Genomic DNA, 19,406 nt, shown 5'->3' on the forward strand with positions numbered 1-19,406 from the left:
TTCAGGCGTCTGATCAATAAGCCTCTCGACTCCGTCAACAGAGATGAGGTCATTGCCATCACTGTCCTCCCCCAGTCACCCACGCGATGAGGTAAACGTGCCCCATCCAACAGGAGAACGGCATTAGTAGTGGTAGGCAAAGCCTAGCGCACTCGAACGTCTACAGCGGTGGAGCGTTCATTGGCGCAGTCAGGAATCCCTGACGCTCGTTACATTTAGCAAGATCCTTATCCAGTAATACAGCAGCCTGCATTGCTCTTCGCTCAGGTTCATCCTTTTTTTAGTTGTCCTCTGAACCTCTGGAAACAAGGTTCTTCCTGCTTAAAAGCACCAACAAAATTGCAAAGCATCCCATGCACCGCAGTACGGGTTAGCAATCTAGACGACCTCTGTATTAGAGCAGAAAGGCTCTAGCAGTAAAATTCTCCTCTGGTCTAGGACAGTTTTACCATCACAGTTAGCTGAGAGGACAACATAGTATAAAAACTTAAAAATGCGTCTTAGCGAGGACAATTAAGCTCAGGATCATAAAAGGCAAGCACTCAATGCAAAAATAGACAACTGAGACAAAACAAAAGCTCAGCTGCAGTAACCAAACAATGCTGCGCTACTCAGAGGGAGCTGGTATTTCCCTTCTACAGAAAAACCCACCAAAACCAGGAGTTACACGTATCTCTCATAACCACATTGAATTTCCATTGCACTCCAGCATTAGGTTTTCTTTGTTTTACTAAACCTATCCTAACTTAGATGAATAATCCTTTTTGTCAGGAACACGGATCTGCCAGTGACGCCCATGCTGGTTGCAACAATGCCGAGGAAGCTAGGAAGGAAAGAATTTCAGAGAGTGCAAGACGCACAGCTCGAAATACAAAGTATGCAGTCATGTTCTAATCATTTAGAGCTTAGCACAGACCATGGCAAAGTGGCTCTCCCTTTCTGTACATGGTGGGATGTAGTAAAACCCCAGCTTTTCAATGGGTTATGGATCGCCACCTATGAGGAATCTTGCTCAAATCACGCATACTTCAGTTACCAGGCTAGTAATAGAACTGGTTCTCCTTCAGTACTAGGCAGTCAGGCCTAAAGAGAAAATAATTCTGCATTCCTCCACAGGAAAAAAACAAAACAAAACAAAACAACTGTTTTCAAAATTTACCACAATTTTAGTACATCCAAATTCCAGTTCCAAGGCCTTTTCCCAGAAAAACTCTTAAAAGTCACTGAAATGGAGGGAATGTTTATAATTTAAGTTAATCCTTTTACTGGACTGGTGCCCAGTTCTAACTGCTCATGCATATCCCAGTATTTTCCAAATCTTCCTGTTCCCAGAAAAGAATGATAGCAGTATATAAATTAGAGACTTAGAATGCTGTGATATTCCAACTTGATTCTTCTGGTCTTTCATCTTATGAGAAAGGCCTGGAATATGGCATTATACAATCAGTAAAGCTAAGCTCTTTTTTTTTTTTTAATGAAAAAAAAAGGCGTATTTAAAAGAACTTTCTATAGAAAATAAAGTTTCAAGTCTCCATATTTTATAAAACCATAGAGTACTTCTTTTGCACCAGTGCCATTGTAAATACATGTATACAACGTATCAGTGTCCAGCTCAGTAGTGCACCCAAAAATATCATGGGTATCAAGCCCAACCCAGCCAAGCTCTCTCCAAGGCACACAATAGGAAAGAAACTTCAGAACCGTTATGGGGTTTTTGCCCTAATTATATTCAAACATATACAATTTACTTAAAATAAAAAAAGTAGTTGGCCCAGGCTGACAATATGCTGTAATAGTGTCAGCACAGATTTGGGGACAGCAGAGGGAAAACTTCCCACTGTAGAAGACTTAATGCTACCAACATCCAAGTTTGTTGCATGTGAAGAAAGGAAATCCTTCACACTGTTAAACAATTAAAAATGTATTTTAATTCTACAAATTTACAAGAAACAAAACAAACCCAACAAAAAAAAAAAAAACCAAAAACCAAAACTAAAAATAAAATGGAAACTGTTCCAGGATTGTACTTCAGGTTTTCCTTTGTCAAATTTTGTAATGATCCTTGGCTTTTCAGGTTAATTCCAGTCCTTTAATGGAATGCAGCAGTTATACTCCACACCCCGCAAGAGCCTTTGACTCTGTGGTGACACTTGACTTTTTCCCCGTGAAAAAACATGTAGTCTCCCTGACGTGAAGAACAGAACTGGGGCACTCAGAAATCCACTCAAACGAACGGTTCTCTTTTTGTTTTGGTTTGGTTTTTGTTTTTTTTTCCCCCTCCTTTCATGTTGAGTTTAAAACTTGAGACTGAAACCAGGTCCTGCAGCAGATGCTCCTTGATTTGTGGTGGTCAGGTGAAAACCTGTGTCTTTCAGATCATCGTCACCCTGTGAAAACCAATCACAATTCATTTATCAGTAAGTGTCTGTGCAGATTTACCTCTCCAACACAAAAAATCTAAACAACAACAACAAAAAATAAATCAAAGTACCTTTAGATGAGAAACAAATGTTTGATTTAGTGGCATCGTAGCTAAGGTCGATGCAGAGTGTTATTCATGAGCTTTAAACATTACTGTTTCAAAAGTTATCTTTTCTAAAGGCATCTCCAGTGTATTCATAGTTTGTATACCTACTTTTGACTGCACATGTGAAAGCTGGAAAAAAAATTTGTGAACACAGTCTAAATCAGTGTAAACTACACTTATTCAGCATCTGATGAAACACTCTGTATACCCTCCATGGCAATTTTTATACCCTCAAAAATCCAGGCCAAACAAACCTTTAGGCTACTGCTACTTCATCTGTTAAACTGGGCACACTAACTGCACAGCGCTATTTCATCTATGCTGAGATGTGGAAATAGTAATAAGTTGATATAATTAAGGCACCTGAGACTGTAACATGCCATACTTACAGCCTTCCCCCCCGCCCCCCCAAATGGGCAGCACCATCCCCACAGACAGACCGAACACCAGCCTTGCCTTTTTTTGAATTCTTCTCCAAATACTGGGAAAAGGAGACTGTTTCTATCCACAAAATACACATAACTTACCAGGCTTTGGATTTTTTTTTTTTTTTCCAAAAGTAAATTTGCAGCTTTGAAAGCCTAGTTGAAAGTGTAAGACAATGTACACTTTCAACAGAAAAACTGTTCCGCACTGTGATAAAACCAGGCATAATTTCTTTCTCAGATGTACTGAAATTATGATTCTGTGACTACAACAGTAATTGGACCCGCCCTTTGAAAAGGAACAGAGGGAAAGCTGGACTTCTGTAGTGTCTTTTTCATGCACGTACAGGTGAGTCTCAGGATCCCAAGCCCCAGAAGGCTAACAAAATACAGTCCACGTGAACTTTTCCAAAAATCAGGATTTGGACATGTCCGAGGACATCAGAAGTTGCCTCGATCTGCTCTGCTTACCAGCTGACTATATCCAAGGCCTCCCTCAGGTGGTCGTGGGCTAGTGCCACGTTTTACCCTTTGTTGTTCACTTTTTGCTGGCCAGGTGGGAAACATGGAGGGGTCAATAGGAAGGGGAGTTTCTCGGAAATACTCGTGCTTCAAACCATCTTCGGCAGTAATTCTTCTGGCTGGGTAGTATGTCAAAAAGCTGAGAAGAATTTAGGAAGACGATGAAATAGGGAAGAAGAGACACAGAGGGACAGAAAGAAGAAAAAAATTAGCCCCTGAATTATAAATACTTCAGAAATGCAATTTAGAATTTTCTGATTTTTAACAAAAGAATTCTATTAACGGGTATGATTGCTGACATATGAGCGAGCTAACATAGCTCTCTAAACGCATGCTTCCTACATGAACCTGCAATTAATGGAACTGCAGCTGGAACTACGTATCAAAGTAGCTTTTGTAGGGATGTGCTTTCAGAGGTATAACCCATTAGACACCTCAGAACCTAGGGGTATCAGATATAGCTCAAAAGGGATCCAGGATAGCTCAGTTAAAACATTTTACAATGCTGCTTTGCTTTTTAGAGAAGACAACTGAGATGATTATATCGATAACACAACAAAATATAGCATTAACTGTACAGCTTGTGGGTGATTATTGTAAACCTCTCACAATACAGAAACATGTTTTACTGTACTATTCATCCTACCAAACAGTATTTGGCCCTATGTAAATGCTTACATACCCAAGATTTTTACATGTAACGAGTTCCACTGATTTATGTACACTTACTTGTGTTTCTGTAAGTTCCAGCCTCACATGAATACTATAGTGTTGTCATTCTTACCCAAAATAATGAAGACATAGCCCTGTCATAACCAAATCAATTAAGAAGTAGATGACACTGATGTGATACCCAACTTTATTAAGACAGGTTGTGCTTGGACCTTCTGAAAGGTTATCTAACTTCCGATAAATTATTCACAACTCATTCTGAAACCTGGAGCAGCATAATTCTTAAAAATTGGAAAGCATGAAAATTCCCCCCCTTTAAAAAAAAAATTAATTATTTTTCAATTTAATTTTTTTAAATAGAGACAAGTTCTAAGTAAGAGCTGAAATTCACTCATTTCTGCTACTTCACGTCACGAAATTTAAAGGGAGTATTAGGGGAGAGAGGGGAACAAAAATATCTCAAGCCTTTGTCAGTCTTTAGAAGAAAAATGAATTGGAATGCAACCGGAACGCACCAGTAGAGTTAGTTAAAAGGACTGCCAGAACCTCGGATATAACAGGACTCGTGAACTTTGAAAATCCTGGAAAAAACCAAGATTGCTATTTTCCTAATTCTGTAATATGATCTCTAGAATATACTGCTTTTTTTCCTTTTTTTCAACTGCAATTTGTTTTAACAAGATTCATCAGCAGACTGCATGATGGCTGACTCACCACATAATTAAACATGACGTGAATGAGCTAAAACTGCTACTAAAACATTTTTCTATTCTTCTAGGACATAGGTGTGCAAGAATAATCTTGGACTGAGGTTTAACAGCAGGTGTTAAGAGCATGGTACACTGAATAAAGCTGTTGCAAGGAATGTCACAGACAAACTTCAAATGCATCAGTGTGTTTTGACAAGGTTAAATGCACTGAAATACCATGCTGCAAGTAATTTTCCACCACTATCATAGGATGTGAACACATTTTCCCAAGGATACCCTAGAAGCTAGCACTCACTTGTTCATCAGATCAAACCCCTGATCAGAGAGGAGCGCTCCAAATCTCTTGCGTAGATTGTTATAGGGATATTCTGTGAATGTCATCTTCTTTACTGCTGGCAGCTCGTTGTAACCAGGCCAGATTTTTTCGCTTGGAGTACCTAGATCCTGTAAATTAAAATATCTCCTTAATAAATTCATTCTAGAGTACAACCCTTCTGCTTATTCATTATGTAGCTATAGGAGTTGGTAAGTATCCAGAGAAAACAGACAAACCCACAAATCATTAGCCTCCTAAAAGCACTGTAAAACAAGTCGGAGTAATGAGCCTTTTATTAAGGCTGAATCTCTGTCAAAGAGCAACACTTTTACTTTCTTCCAACTCTATTGTGCCTGCCTCTAAACCCAGTCAGTTAGAATCCAAAGTTGTTAAAAAATGTTACCTTAAAAACTTTGTTAATCTGGTCGATTTCTGACTTCCCTGGAAACAGTGGTTTCTGCGTTAACAGCTCTCCAAATATACAGCCTACCGACCACATGTCTATCGCCGTTGAATATTCCTGAAAAGAAGGAAGATATTATATTATACCTTATAAAATCAAGTAAGATACCTTCGCAGAGTTGTTTGGTGGGGTTTTTTTGTTTTGGTTTGGGGCTTTATTTAGGGTTTGTTTTTTCCTTAAAGATTCTATAACTCTGAACAGAACACATACACTCTTTCTAGTACCCAAGGCACAGGTCTCAACTGTATTTATTTAAAAGTTATAATTACTGTGAATTATGAGTAATACCCATACTACACAAATACTTCAGGATATAACGTGAAAGTCTCCACAACGTTGCCTTTCTCTTTCGCTCACAAACACAGCATCGCAACTAGCAAAGCATTCTAACTTGCACTCTCTTTCCCAGAGATCCTGAGCCCTTATTTTGTCACTACAGCAATCTCAGGTTATGGGCACAAAACCTAGTCTCTGTGGTACCCACCCCCCTCTCTTAAATGTAGTCATTTCTCCTATTACAAAAACATTTTTTTAAAGTTAGCAAAGGGCTTCTTTCACTTTTGCACCCTTTTTTTTTTGGTGGTAGTGCAGTATTTTTTTCTGGCATGGTTCTTGTCGCTGAAGCCCTACAGAACCCTACTTCCAGATTTCAGTTACGAAACAGGTAATCAGTAGGGACCATTGCCAGAGTGCTGCCAATACCTTGTTCTGCTCTCAGGTGTCACAAATTTTAGACTAAGTTAAAAAAAAAATCAACTGCCTAAAATGACAGTGACAGTTTGCACCAATCCACGAGAAATCCAGCAGCACTACCACATCAGCATTCTAAAGGAGAAAAACTCAATCCGTCACCCACCACCTGCCTGTGGAAAACAGAGCCTTTTTAGCTGTGTTATTAGGAAAAATAATACTGAAGATTCAGAATTTCCACCTCTAAAACAATACGAAGAATAAAGCATACTCATACTTTGTTCATAAGTTATAAAATAAAGTTAGTCTGAAGAGTCACTCCTCTAGCAGCCAGGGGAACAAGGATGAACATACCTTGGCTCCAAGCAACAGCTCTGGAGCCCTGTACCAAAGCGTCACAACCACTGGCGTGTAAGGCTTCAGTGGAGATCCATATTCTCGGGCCAGTCCAAAATCTCCAACCTAAACAAAAACTGGTGATCAGTAATGTTTCCAGCGTTGACCGTGCCATTTACTAACGGTGCCCGTATGTGTTGGCCGTGTTGGCTACTGCATGGCTGCCAGCCTTCAAAAGTAGCCACAGAGAATACACTGTTTCTCATGGGCCTTCCTTGCCTTTTTCCACAAAGGGAAAAAACATCTTTCCCTTCCTGAGGCCAAGTAAGAGTTCCTGTTATTGATCACAGAAAGCTTATATGGCAGGGGGAAAACCAAAACCAAACAGCAATAGATAATGTCTTCAACTCTGCAAGCAAGAAAAAAATTCAAAGTCCAGTTTTTCCTGAGAAAGAGAAAGGCTTAACAACAGTAACAGCTGTAAGATGTAAATACTGGCAACATGCAATTGGCATGCAGGAAAAGAACACAGTTCAGACTTCTAATCACACTATAAAGAATTCAGTATTCACTAGAGCATGCTTATTAGTCACATCCTAGCATAAATCTTACAGTGTGACAAGGCAGTCTTCTTTAATAGTAAAGTTCACTCTTTCGCAACTGTACGTTTTACAAGCCACAGCTCATACCTCTTAAAGACTAACGCAAAACATTCTATCCAGCTCTTGATGTAGCTATAATTCAGTGTAATTCTGCAATACAAGCTTTTGCAGAAGTGTGGTGTATTTCATGTAATTCTTACTTTTAAAATGCCTGAATGACTGAGCAACAGGTTGGAAGTTTTCAGGTCTCGGTGAAGTATCCAGTTGTCGTGAAGATGCTTGACTCCTCGCAGTAACTGAATCATCAGGGTTTTCACTTCACCTGAAATGATAAAAAGAAGCCAAGTACCTTTAAGAGAAGAAATCTTATCTTTATTTTTTTTGTGTGTTTGGAGAACAGGCAAAGGGCCAGGTGGAGGAAAGGGATGTCAAGTATAGCCTCCACCATAAAAATACGTCACAGAACAGCAACAGTTAAAGCCGCAGAGCTGCCAATACAGCAAAATTAATTTGGATAGCTGGAATGCATCCAGATAACGCTCAGAAATTAATGCCTCTCAAAAACACAGGAAGTGGTCAAAATTAAAACCCAGTCGTCTTTTCCAGCTTAGCACAGGGGAAAGTCCCTCAATTTCACGCTAAGCATGCAAACTGGATTTGTCCACCAAATACCAGTATGAGAATCAGCACTCCCAGCCTACGATTCTATCTTAACTTGTACCAGTAAAATCAGACTGAACAAAGAAAAAGCAATGAAGTCTCTGTTCCAAAGAACACTCATAGGACATTCCGAGGCAATACACATCACTGTACAAAGCTAGTTCTCTCATGTCGGTACAGCCCAAGGACACCGAGGTTTGTGTTGGCCAGTTTTCCAAGTCTTGAGAATTACAGGAGACTGTGGCAAACAGTACCTGGTAGAAATGGTTGTTTCATTGTTTCCATCAGACTCTTGAGATCGTGTTCTACATAGTTCATTACAATATAGATTTTATCCATATTACTACCTACAACAATTTCCTGAAACACAGAAACAAATGATCAAAACAAGCACACACTATTTAAAAAAGCATGCAAAAATGTATCTTAGAAATATACTGAGAAGAGGATAAATGAAGTCTGCCATTGGTAAAATCCATAGAAAATATATTTTCTATAAAAATGCCAACAGCTCATTTTTGCAGAACATCAGATTATGCAGAGACAAGTAATGTCTATATAGTTTTATGGGTAGTATACAGCTGTTTACAGAAACAAGCTCTGCTACAAATGCTAACATTTTTATATGGCATTTACAAACCAAGAGACAGTATTTCAAGAACAAAAATACTTATGAAATGGAAGATTGTGGCCTTACTCTGACAGTGACAATATTTAGATGTTGTGCTTTCAGAATAGTATTTATTTCTCTCAGAGAAGTAATGGGAAAGCCTTCCTTTTCCTTTTCCATTTTCAGTCGCTTCAGAGCCACAATTTCATCTGCAAAGAAAACAGAATTATTAACTGCAGATTTCCCATCACACAGCTAATAAAACACATGTTAAGAGGTCCCCCAGTGTTCTGTCATTAATTTAATTTATTTGAATGAAAACTGTTACTTAAGACATTCTGTTGAAACAAGAAGCAGAGTCAGTCTCACATTAGCAAAGTAAAAATAGAAAAAAAACCACCACCACCAACAGAAGATTGCCAAGTTTGAAAAATAAAATCCAAAACAACAATCCCAGAGCGGCATCACAGATTTTAGTTTATTCCAATGTAACTCACCTGAAAAGAAACTAAAGAAAAAGCATATTTAACTCTAAACTCCTCGCCATAGTTAGGAAGATAAGACAGCAGACAGAAATGCCTCAAATAATACATCTGGGGTTTGCATGATATTGTGGAGAATAGTGGTTATGTCAGTCTTGGAGCGGGCTTCAAGACAGAGAAGGAAAAAAAAACCGAGCTCATGGTAGTTGTCCAGTAAACAAGTGAACTCAGAGAAACCACCATGCCAGCTGTATAATTCCACTCCCCAAAGGAAACCAAATGGTCATATTATTCTAAAATAAAGAGAGGAACCAAGGCATCCAGAATTTAAACCTGTCACCAAAATCACAGCTTGTCAGTTGGAACCTGAGAATAACCCTAACGTCTGTCTAGGTCTGCTTTGGAACACAGTGCTTTTCACAAGCTCTCTTCACCATCTGCCAACTCTATTTCAAACTGCAGGTATTTAATTTACTGTGCGACAGTTCCCCTTTAAAACGACCAGCTTGCTAGGAAGTAATGTGTCACTAGTGATGGCAACAGTACAGGGAAACCAAGGTCAGAGCCAACAGAACAGATCGTATCTTGCTGTGCATTATCTTTTTCCAGGAAAAAAGTATTGCGCTAATATCACTATTTTTGTTAAACTATCAAAGCAAGTATTTCTTTCACTTGAGGAATTTCCATGGAAGAGGAACATATAAATGACTTGAAGAAATTATTGCATTTCTCATTAATGATGCAAGAGGCAACCATCAAGACGTTTGCCATTACAAACCAGATAAGCAAAGAGATTGAGTTTTAAAAATCTAAATCCACTTGTATACACAAGAATTGTTTTTTTTTAAAGGGAGCTTAAAAAGAGTGCAATTTCTTTCTACAACAAAATACTGCAGTATACACTCACTGCACACCAACCGCTGCTTTTATGAATTCTCTAATCAGTAGCTGTGCTTACAGTGACGCCTGGTGGAACGCTTATAGTAAATTTTGAAAGCTTTCAACCCGGTAACTATCAACAGAGCTGCAAGCGAAGCCCTTATGTCAAAGTCCACATCCTATTAAAAAGCTTAGATCATTCTTGATAAAGAAGAAAGTATTTTAGATAAATTTTGTTCATCAATGAAAAACACTGAACCATAATTTGCATACAACTGCAGCCCTAAAGACCATGAAGATAATAACTGGAGACCACGTATACTAACCAGTCTTCTTGTCTTTTGCTCTGTACACTACACCATATGTTCCTTCTTCAATCCTGTTCAAACACTGAAATTCCTCCACGCTACGACATCCCTGAAAAAACAGACAGACAGACAACATTTATCCTCCAGCATCTGGGGGAGGGTTTTGCTTACTTTTTTTTTAATAAGACATAAGGTAAACTTTAGCAGCTTCACAGGAATACTTAAAATTTACCAAGAGAATTCAACAATATGGCTACTCCATGTAAGAAAGGTATCTTTGGATCTCTAAAGGAATCCTGGACAGAGTCTGCGTTTTAGTAGATTAACTAAATTACTTCATTAACTCTTCACTCATTCACTTTGGCACAGAATAAACTGAAATTTTTGCCACAATGGGAAAGGTGGCAACTCAGCACCTTAGACTGATACCTTTCACATAGTAATTAATAAAATATGCTTTCTCTTCATATTTCTACACTTTACTGTTGGGTACAAAAAGAGTTTTTTGTACAAAAACCTGTCAGTTTCTATTCACATTAACGAACTCACTAACAAGTATCTATTTTCAGATAGCAATACCAAGTTATCAGAGTATCAAATGTATTATTACATTCTTATCTGTTTCTAAAAGTAATTTCATTTTTGCTCCATGCACATTTTTTCCTTGTCAGAAAATGAACAGCAATATTTCACACAGAAATGTGTATTTTGTGATTTTGAGTCAGCAAGGCATTGTCTGCCCATAAACTATCATCTCACACAGAAATATGTGTTTATGATGTTAACAAAGCAGCTAGGGAAATCCATTTGCCTATGATACTCCCAGGCATCCTTTAAGCGATCCTTTACCTGAAGCGCAGGAAGATACTTAGGAAGCTCTTGCTTCAGTTCAATGGGGGAAGAAGCTGGTGAGTCAGGAATATAGTCTCCTTCTGTCATTGCATTGGAATGAGGGGTACCCTCCCCTACTTCCTCCTCTTCTACTTCGCTTCCTGCTGAATCTCGGTCAAACCTCGACTCTGTAACTTTAAAAGTCAGAATCAGTCGTTGAAAGAGGGAGCCGTTTGGAACAATTCAGTTCAGCTTTAGACAAATAAAGGTAGTGAAACCCTGATCATTACAAATGAGAGAAGCTGCATAAGCTGCACACCTACGTTACTGTAACAATGAAGATTGATGAGAAGCCTAATTTCTCCTCTTTGCAGAGATGATGCCTTCAAGAACTGGTTTACAGTCTTATACATACAATTTCCAGTGTTAAATACGGCACGTCAGAAAAATAAATCTTTACGCTAACAGAACGAGAGACAAAACTGACTCACTATATCTCATGCTGATTGCAAAGCTTTTTTGATGAGAGGACAAGAGACCCAAAATGAAACAGAAGGAAACATTAGCTCATTAGACTAGGATCTGATTTCCTCTAAACATAGACCTTGGAACAGATTTCAAGGAGTTTCTGATTCTGACATGAGAATGGCCCCACAATGCCAAACATACGACACTTTAGAATGATGGCAAAACTGCAACAAGAAATACATTTTAAATAGTTTTAAATATTTGTAGAAATAGACTTATTTGGCTGCAAAAATTCAGCCAAACACTTCTTCAAATATTTAGTATTTGCATTGTACCAACTGGGATGTGGTTTCCATTCTCCCGTTCCTCCTCTTCACTCATTTCTTCCTCGCTCACCTCTTCTGCAAAAGAGAATCAAGTTCAACTGAATAAGCTCAACACTTCTGTAGTTCCTCCTAAGGCAGACAGATCACTATTGAAACACTTTTCTAACTTGCCAGGCCTTCATCACCTTCTTCGCTATCTAGCTAGTGACCTCGTACTTCTGTTCCACTTGGAAAGCAAACGCTTCCCCCCTAACTCAACAGAACTGCACCTTTCGGCTTCCAACAGGGAAGACAATTCTTACCAATTATCTGGGAATTCAGGGATGGGGGCAGGTGAATAAATTAAGTCAGGAAACTTATGAATATTTGCTTATTAACTGTAATTGATTTTAAAGAAAAATACCCAGCCATCAGAGCATGCTTTTGTGCCTTTTCTTTACTAATTAAGTACAAGAATGGCTGTAAGTAGACTTTCTTACTAAACCTTTTTTATTACATTCATTTAGTTGTACTGGCATGAAAAAAAAAAAAAAAGCTGAAATTTGCAACTGAAAAGAATTCAGAATGACAGAAACATTTGTATTTCACCACCCCCCAAGTAAGTGCAGAATTGTTCTCTACAGAATATTTGTTATGTTACAAAATTACTTAAACTGTTAGCCTTACACCATTTAGGAAGACAAAAATGGCTTTCAGTTTTCTAATCTGGCTTCTTAGACAAATAATTGGTATTACCTCTATATAAAAGGATAGAATATGACTTGTACTTGTTTTTTTTCTTTTTAGTTATCTTGACCTGTGAGGTCTCAGCCTATCCTAGACTAAGAGAAAAGGAAAATGATCAAATAAAACAATACAGAATGAGAAAAAAAAGAAAATCATAACACACCATTCTATGACCTGCTTCAAGTTACTCACCAGCTGACTGCTCAGATACTTCCTCAGAATTGCTTCCCGTCTCTTCCTCCTCTTCCTCTTCCTCTCCCTCTTCCTCAGAGCCTTCACTGCTAGACTCTTCCTCCTCTTCTTCTGAGCCTGATCCAGATTCTGGTCAGGAACAATGAAACACATAACTAAGTAGGCACATACTCTAACAACAGTGTTTCCTCAACAGACAACTGTACAATTAATTACATCTGCTAAATTGCATTTAATCACCTGATGAAGACTCTGCTGAGCTGGTTTTTCTCTCACTGTCACTGATGTCTTGCAAGTCTGAAAGAGGATCTCTCTCTTCTGGTTTCTCTTCTTTTACTGTTGAGACCATGAAAATTAAAAACAGGGTGCTAACTGAATATCGCTTCTACTTATAAAACTGAACACCTAGATAACAGCTTTACTTTCTCTGGCCGTTAAATTGGTGCTGAACATGCTGTATTGGCAATATCGAGCACTAAAAAAAAAGTCACACCGCTCAAAAGACAAACAGCTTTTCTGAATTGCAGTGGTGCAGGATCAACAGCCAAAAACGTGGAATGTTGACCTTTTATTTTTTAAACACGATATATGCCTAATCCCCTGCAAGGGTAACTACAAAAATAAATAAATAAATAAATAAATAAATAAGGTAACATGGTAACAAGTATCAGCACAACACAGTCTCACCAATGTGTGTCCGTAACAGCGCTTACTATTCTAATGCAGTCCCTCTGGACCACCATGAAATAGCAGGTGTGAGTAACTGTTGATCAATTAGTAGCTTCAAAGGACTTACTGCCTGCCTCCACCTGGAATTTCAGCTGATTACAGTCTGCAATCAGCTTACCTAAAATAGTTACACTTATTTTTACAGCTACACACATTGACAAGGCAGACACAGAGCTTTTCTTCTTTAACCAAAGACACTTTTATGTCAATTGTACAAGTTCTCTACTCACAGTTAGGACCTTCTAGGCACAAGAAGGACCATTTTTCTGGCTTAGAAAACAAAATTCACCATCTAACCAGAATACTGCCATAAGCATTTATTTTCTTCTACAAGATGACAACATCAGTGACGCTTAAACTATATGGATCCCTGTAAGGTAACTGTTTAAGGTAGCTTAGTTCCTAACAACAAATCCAACTGGAGCTAGTGTAGACAATCCCTTTTTAATCTGCCAGGGAATTAAATGACAAAATTTTTAAAATTCAGTCAGCTGCTGCATTCATCATCAAATGAAGTAACTCACTTTGAAACTTTTTAAATTGCTACTCCTACTACTAAAAAAGGAAAGATTTGTTCAATTTGTTACTTGCACAATTACCTGCAAAACCAGCATTGCTTTAGAAAACAGTACATATTGATGAATACTCCAGAGCTGTGCCACCATGGCTGAAGTGGATGATACTTTCATAGAGTACCAGGGATAGATGTTTACTGCTAAAACCAGCTCCTCCTAGCCCCCAGGCAAAGACATCATAAAGTGGCAAATGCTACCTGGTTTCCTGCTATCTCCTTGCTCAAGCTTGTCTCTTTGCTGTCGTAATGGGCTGCGACTCCAGGGTCTCATTTTTACTTTGTCTCCATATTCTTCCCTCACTGTTCTATGGTGTGCAGAAACTAGTGAAAACAAAACCGGAAGAAATTGTTACATCTCTCTGCCCTAATTAGAATACTTCTGTCTGCCACGACCACTTGCTTTGCGTGCTTTTCATTTCTCCTTACAAACTCAAGGGTAATGGGGAGGAGTGGAAGTGGAACCTAACTATATCTAGGAGGATAAAGGACTATGATTTACCTCACGCAGAATAAAAATATAGGTTTGTAGTACTTAGAGAAAGGTGCTGCGATACTTAGGAAACAGAAGCAAGATGCCTTATATACTAAACAGTAAACACCCTGAAACTAAGACATTAATGCCAGTGAGAAAAATGGACAGATCATGAGGAAGATACGTAAAAGAATAAAAACAGCTAAGGTTTAGAAGGAGCTGACAGAACATTTAGAGCAATAAAAATAACTAAAATGAAAGGCTAGATAGATTGAGCAATAACAGTGTAACTACCAAGCACAAAAAGGAGCTGTTCGGTATGAGCTGAACTAGGAAGAACAGTAATAAATATGGCTTCTTCTGCTACTCTTGAAGAATCTTTGTCACTTGATCACAGGAGCAGGTTCTGATTTTTACCTCTGAAAGCTGGGACCAACAGAGATCCTTTAACCAAAAATGATCTGAACTTAGACTGCAAGTATCTGATATGCTCTGCAAAGTGAGGGTTCATGTGTAGACTTTGATTTAAAAAACTTAATTTTGAGACTTCAATCTCTATCAAATTGTGTTAGACTCAGCCAAAGAGTTCAGAAGCAACTGGGATCATGATGGATACACACACACACAGACATCATCAATTACATAAATCTGCTTTCTAGAGGAAACCAGACTAACAGAGAGAGGCAAAGAAAGACTAACTGACTAATCAATATGCCACGACATTTAAGGCATATGACATTGTTTCCCCATGTAGAACTTAATAGATTTTTTTTTTTCCCCCCCTCATATAGAAGCCCTCACCACCCCCTTTTATTTATTTACTTTTTAAATTCTGGCATTGACCTAAGTAAAAAAATGCTTTCGATATATCCATTCCGCCATTGTGTCAGCAGATAGCAAGCCCGAACGACATCTATACAGACAGTTACCTTCTCTTCTGGCTTCCCGTTCCTTACGTCTTTCTTCAGCTCGCCTTTCTCGTTCTTTTTGCTCCCTTTGTTCTTTTTGTTGCTCTCTGATTTTTCTCTCCCGTTCTCGCTCAAGTTGTTCCAGACGATCTCTAGAAAATAATTAATTTTTGTTAATTACAGTTCACTACAAATTCAGCTTATGAAGTAAAGGAATACTGTTTTTCTGTAACAAACTACAGGGCCATTCAATTAGCAACAATACCACTGATTCCGTATCAGTCAAAACCAGTCATAGCTTTTTAGCTGATCCTTTAAGAACACTGTTACAAAGACCAATGACGTCTAAACCACAGGAGCTTCTGCACCCTTATCAGGATTTAAACAGAAATTAAGCAAGTTCAGTTAATAAATCCCCTGATACTATGCAAAACTGGTTTGTGCTTTTTTTTTCCATTATAGTAAAACACTGGCAGTGAATTAAGCTAGAAATATCTGTTGTAATGAATTCAGTTACAAAGGTAATTAAAGTCAAGAACATTTTCATTAGACAGCACATTCACAGGAACATGGCATCAGACCTTACAAAGTTTGGCTCTGAATTTTTTTGCCATTTCAGAACAATGAAAGGTTAGAGATAGATTTAGAGGAGGAAGCTGTTCATCTCTTTGTTGGTTTGTCACAGGGAAGGGAGGGATGGATGTACCTCTCCCTCCTGGAATGCTCCCTTGCCATTTCTCTCCGTTTCTGTCTTTCCCATTCACGACGGGCTTTATCCTGCTCTTCTCTATGTCTCTTCCTACGCTCATGTTCCCGTTCTTTCTCTTTCACTCTGGCATGTTTCCCTAAACAAACAAAAATGAATTTTGGAGTGTTACTATTCAAAATATTTAGTGCTCCTATTTTTAAAAAGCAAAACTAGAAAGGACGACGCTTATGGTAACCTATTTTCATGTTCTCTGTTATCTTCTTAATAGAAAAATCCTGATCTGAAAGGGTGTTGGAAAATTAAAAGGCTAGAAGATCTCGCACAAAGGCTTGTATCAGAAACAGAAAAAGGCTGTTAGTAACAGGAATACAACACAAACGTTTCTAGAAAGGATATTTTTCCCTTTACAGTCAGGTAGAAAGATCACAGCTCAGCCCACTCACTCAATGAAGCCAGAAAGAAGCTTAAGAGACTTCAAAGAGTAAAAGTAGACTCCGTGTCCCTGTCTCAAAGTGTTTACTGTCCTCTCAAACACATATATACCCCTGTCGTTCTCATAAAGGCATTAAACCTAATCAGAGAAATAATAATTTTTGTTTAATTAAAAGAAATTAAATTCCTTTGTCTTATGCGCCTAACATGTTTTCTTTAGTTTGTAGTTATTATTTCCTTTCTACATAGTGCCTATTTGGCTTCATCTTGGGAAGCTACCAGAAACGTTATCCAAATGTAGCAACAACAACCTTCTGCTGAATGACTACGATGTCTACGTTTCTCTTTCCTCTTCTCATCTTTTCTATGATGGGTTTTTTCTTTCCGTGACATTTGCTGCGGTGGTTTTATAGCCAAGGAATCATCTTCTTCTCCTCTAAAATACAAGACAAATTAATAAACTCAGGAAGGTTACATGCACTGTCAAACAGACTGTGGTTTATTTCCTCTTTTCTCCATTTTGAAAAGAATACATTTTTTCCATTTTATTAACTTATATTAAAGTTCATTTCCATAACACCCCTGAACCAGGGCATTAACAGTACCTTACAGAAAGTCACAGTCACGTAGATGAGAAGTTAAGCTATTATTATATGCGCACTTTTAATACACAGCAAACAGGATGAATTAAGCACTGAAGAGAACTCAGCAGGCCTGCTTTAACTGCATCTTGAGGAAACTATTTGATTACTAGGTAGTGGCCAAAATTGGACCACAATACTCTGCTAAGCCTTAATCAGTACTTGAAAGAGATACCCCGGCATGTTCTAGGAACAGGAGGCAAGATGGCACATCTGCACGCTAAAGAAGTTACGCTTTTCCCCTTCAGATATTTTTAAACCTTCTTCTCAGTATTTCTAAAGATTTATTGTAGTAACTCTTTCTAGGTAATAAAGGTTTTTCTCTTATTCTTACCTGTCTTCCATAGAGTCTTCCCTCCTGTAAGGTGAATTTCTGATTGTTATTTCCATGCGATGATCTCTCAACTCCCCCTCTTCAAGAGAATCGCGCTTTGAATCCCTATCATCTGACTGCGATAGAAATGCAAGAAAGGCAAAACCAAAATGCAATTAATTTTTATGTCACAAAATGAAAAAATTTAAGTAGTACCCAACTCTTCCATTCCTAGCTCAAAAGCCATCCTCAGCTGGTCACACCAGTAAAGTACACCGACTTATCAAGCAGGCATTGCATAGTTGTAAGCAGCCAAATGCAGTTTGATTGCAATTATAGCTGAACTTCTGTAACTTCAATATAATTACATGAAATTAAACAACAATTAAGGAGGATTGCATTAACTATTGTAGGTTTTTTCCAAAAGAATGTTACTTTGTACACTGCTGCACAAAACCAAATAATAACATTAAATCATTGTTCTTGAAAAACTTTTAACTCATTCTTCTATAAAATTTTTGACAGGTTTTTACTTGAAATGCAACTTCAAGTTAATCACATACATTTCTTTACCTTTTCTAACCAAAAACTATGTAACAAAGCGCAGTAAACAACGTAAGGCAAACGAGATCTTAGCAAAGCACCATATTTTTGACAAACTTTGGAATTAGAGATCACGCATGAAACGTGTAAGAGCACAGAGGAATTTTGCTGACAGGGCAAGAAGCCTTGATCCCATGAGAAAATGAGGATATAGGCACTAAAGCTCCGCAGGCTTCATTAGAAATGCTTGTATACCAAAGGGTAGCTTACATTTTTCATACGTTTTATCTCTGCCTTCTCTTCTTGCTCCTTCCTTCGTTTTTTTTCCTGAAGAATTTCATCTAAAGTTTTCACTTTCCAAGAATCCTTTTCATCACCCATTTGAGTTAAAAAAAAAAAACCACCTCTGAAAAAGAACACAACATGAATGAAACCTATACAAACTACACAGTCTAACACAGCTATGTCTATTTTACCCTGACTTTTTATATGCAAACACTTAATATACGATCTTCAAGTGAAGTTAAGTTGCCCCTAACTTATGCCGAGCCAGAAAAGTCTGGTTTAAGCCTAGAAGCGCAGACAGCCTTTGCTACGAACTCCGGGACCTGTTCGAGTACGCTGGAAACACCGCCTGTAAACAGGCGCTGCCGTATCGCCGCTGAGGCGGCTGCACGCACCAGCCCCTCACGTACAACTTGGGTACCGGCAGGGTGACGAGATCCGCTGTTGTGGGTGAGCACCGTCAGGGCCTGCTGCCCCGCCGGGCGGGCCCAACGCAGCCTCCTCCCGGAGCACTTGCCGTGGGCGCGGGGCGGTAAGGCAGCCTTGCAGCCCGCACCCGCCGCCCGTTTTCGCCTCAGAGAGCGGTTTCGCCCGGGCGCCCCCCCCCCCCCCCTCCGCCCGGGCTGGCGGCTCGGCCCCTCCCTCCCCCGCTGCCGCTCAGCCCCGCGCCGCGGCCGGGACGACACCGACACGGATCGGCCGGGCTCCCGCTCGCCGCGCTGGTGCGGGGTGGGAAAAAGGCGCCGTATCCCCCCCGCCCCCGGGAGCCGGGCCCACTCACCGCCGCCGCTACCGGAGACTGGGAGGAGCAGCGCGGGACAAACGCGCCACTTCCGCCCGCCGGAGCAGGCTGATGACGTACCACGCACGTTCCGTGACGCCAGCGGCCGGAAGGCGTTGGCGGAAGGACTCCGCTATTAACAGCCACAGCGCTGCTCGGAGCGCGCGGGGCGGGAACGGCACCAAGCAACAAAAATGGCCACGGAATTGTCAAATCGGCCTCACCGCTGCAGGACGGTGATTCAGTACAAATAAAACCAAAACCAGGCCCCAGC

At 39.4% G+C, this 19,406-nt stretch overlaps 1 protein-coding gene across 5 annotated transcripts; it reads right to left on the bottom strand.

Moving 5' to 3' along the window:
• Window positions 1-1,908: 1,908 nt before the first annotated feature.
• On the bottom strand, window positions 1,909-19,168 carry LOC129215949 (cyclin-dependent kinase 11B). 5 transcript variants are annotated; one of them, XM_054850013.1, is made up of 20 exons: window positions 19,133-19,165; window positions 18,337-18,472; window positions 17,545-17,660; window positions 16,881-17,005; window positions 16,135-16,273; window positions 15,450-15,580; window positions 14,247-14,369; window positions 12,986-13,081; window positions 12,746-12,874; window positions 11,837-11,902; window positions 11,052-11,227; window positions 10,221-10,311; window positions 8,621-8,742; window positions 8,178-8,283; window positions 7,464-7,585; window positions 6,680-6,787; window positions 5,576-5,692; window positions 5,152-5,300; window positions 3,424-3,613; window positions 1,909-2,387 (listed from the first exon to the last, which is right to left on the bottom strand). In XM_054850013.1, exons 2-20 carry the CDS (start codon window positions 18,445-18,447, stop codon window positions 2,295-2,297), a joined length of 2,310 nt encoding a protein of 769 aa, XP_054705988.1. In that variant the 5' UTR covers window positions 18,448-18,472; window positions 19,133-19,165; the 3' UTR covers window positions 1,909-2,294. The 5 variants fall into 5 exon arrangements, with proteins under 5 accessions (XP_054705988.1, XP_054705989.1, XP_054705992.1 ...); XM_054850014.1 differs by having other exon boundaries at window positions 11,052-11,221; window positions 19,133-19,161; XM_054850017.1 differs by lacking the exon at window positions 14,247-14,369 and having other exon boundaries at window positions 11,052-11,221; window positions 19,133-19,168.
• Window positions 19,169-19,406: the final 238 nt, after the last annotated feature.

Source organism: Grus americana, chromosome 21 (genome assembly GCF_028858705.1).
Source record: "Grus americana isolate bGruAme1 chromosome 21, bGruAme1.mat, whole genome shotgun sequence".
Taxonomy (NCBI): Eukaryota; Metazoa; Chordata; class Aves; order Gruiformes; family Gruidae; genus Grus; species Grus americana.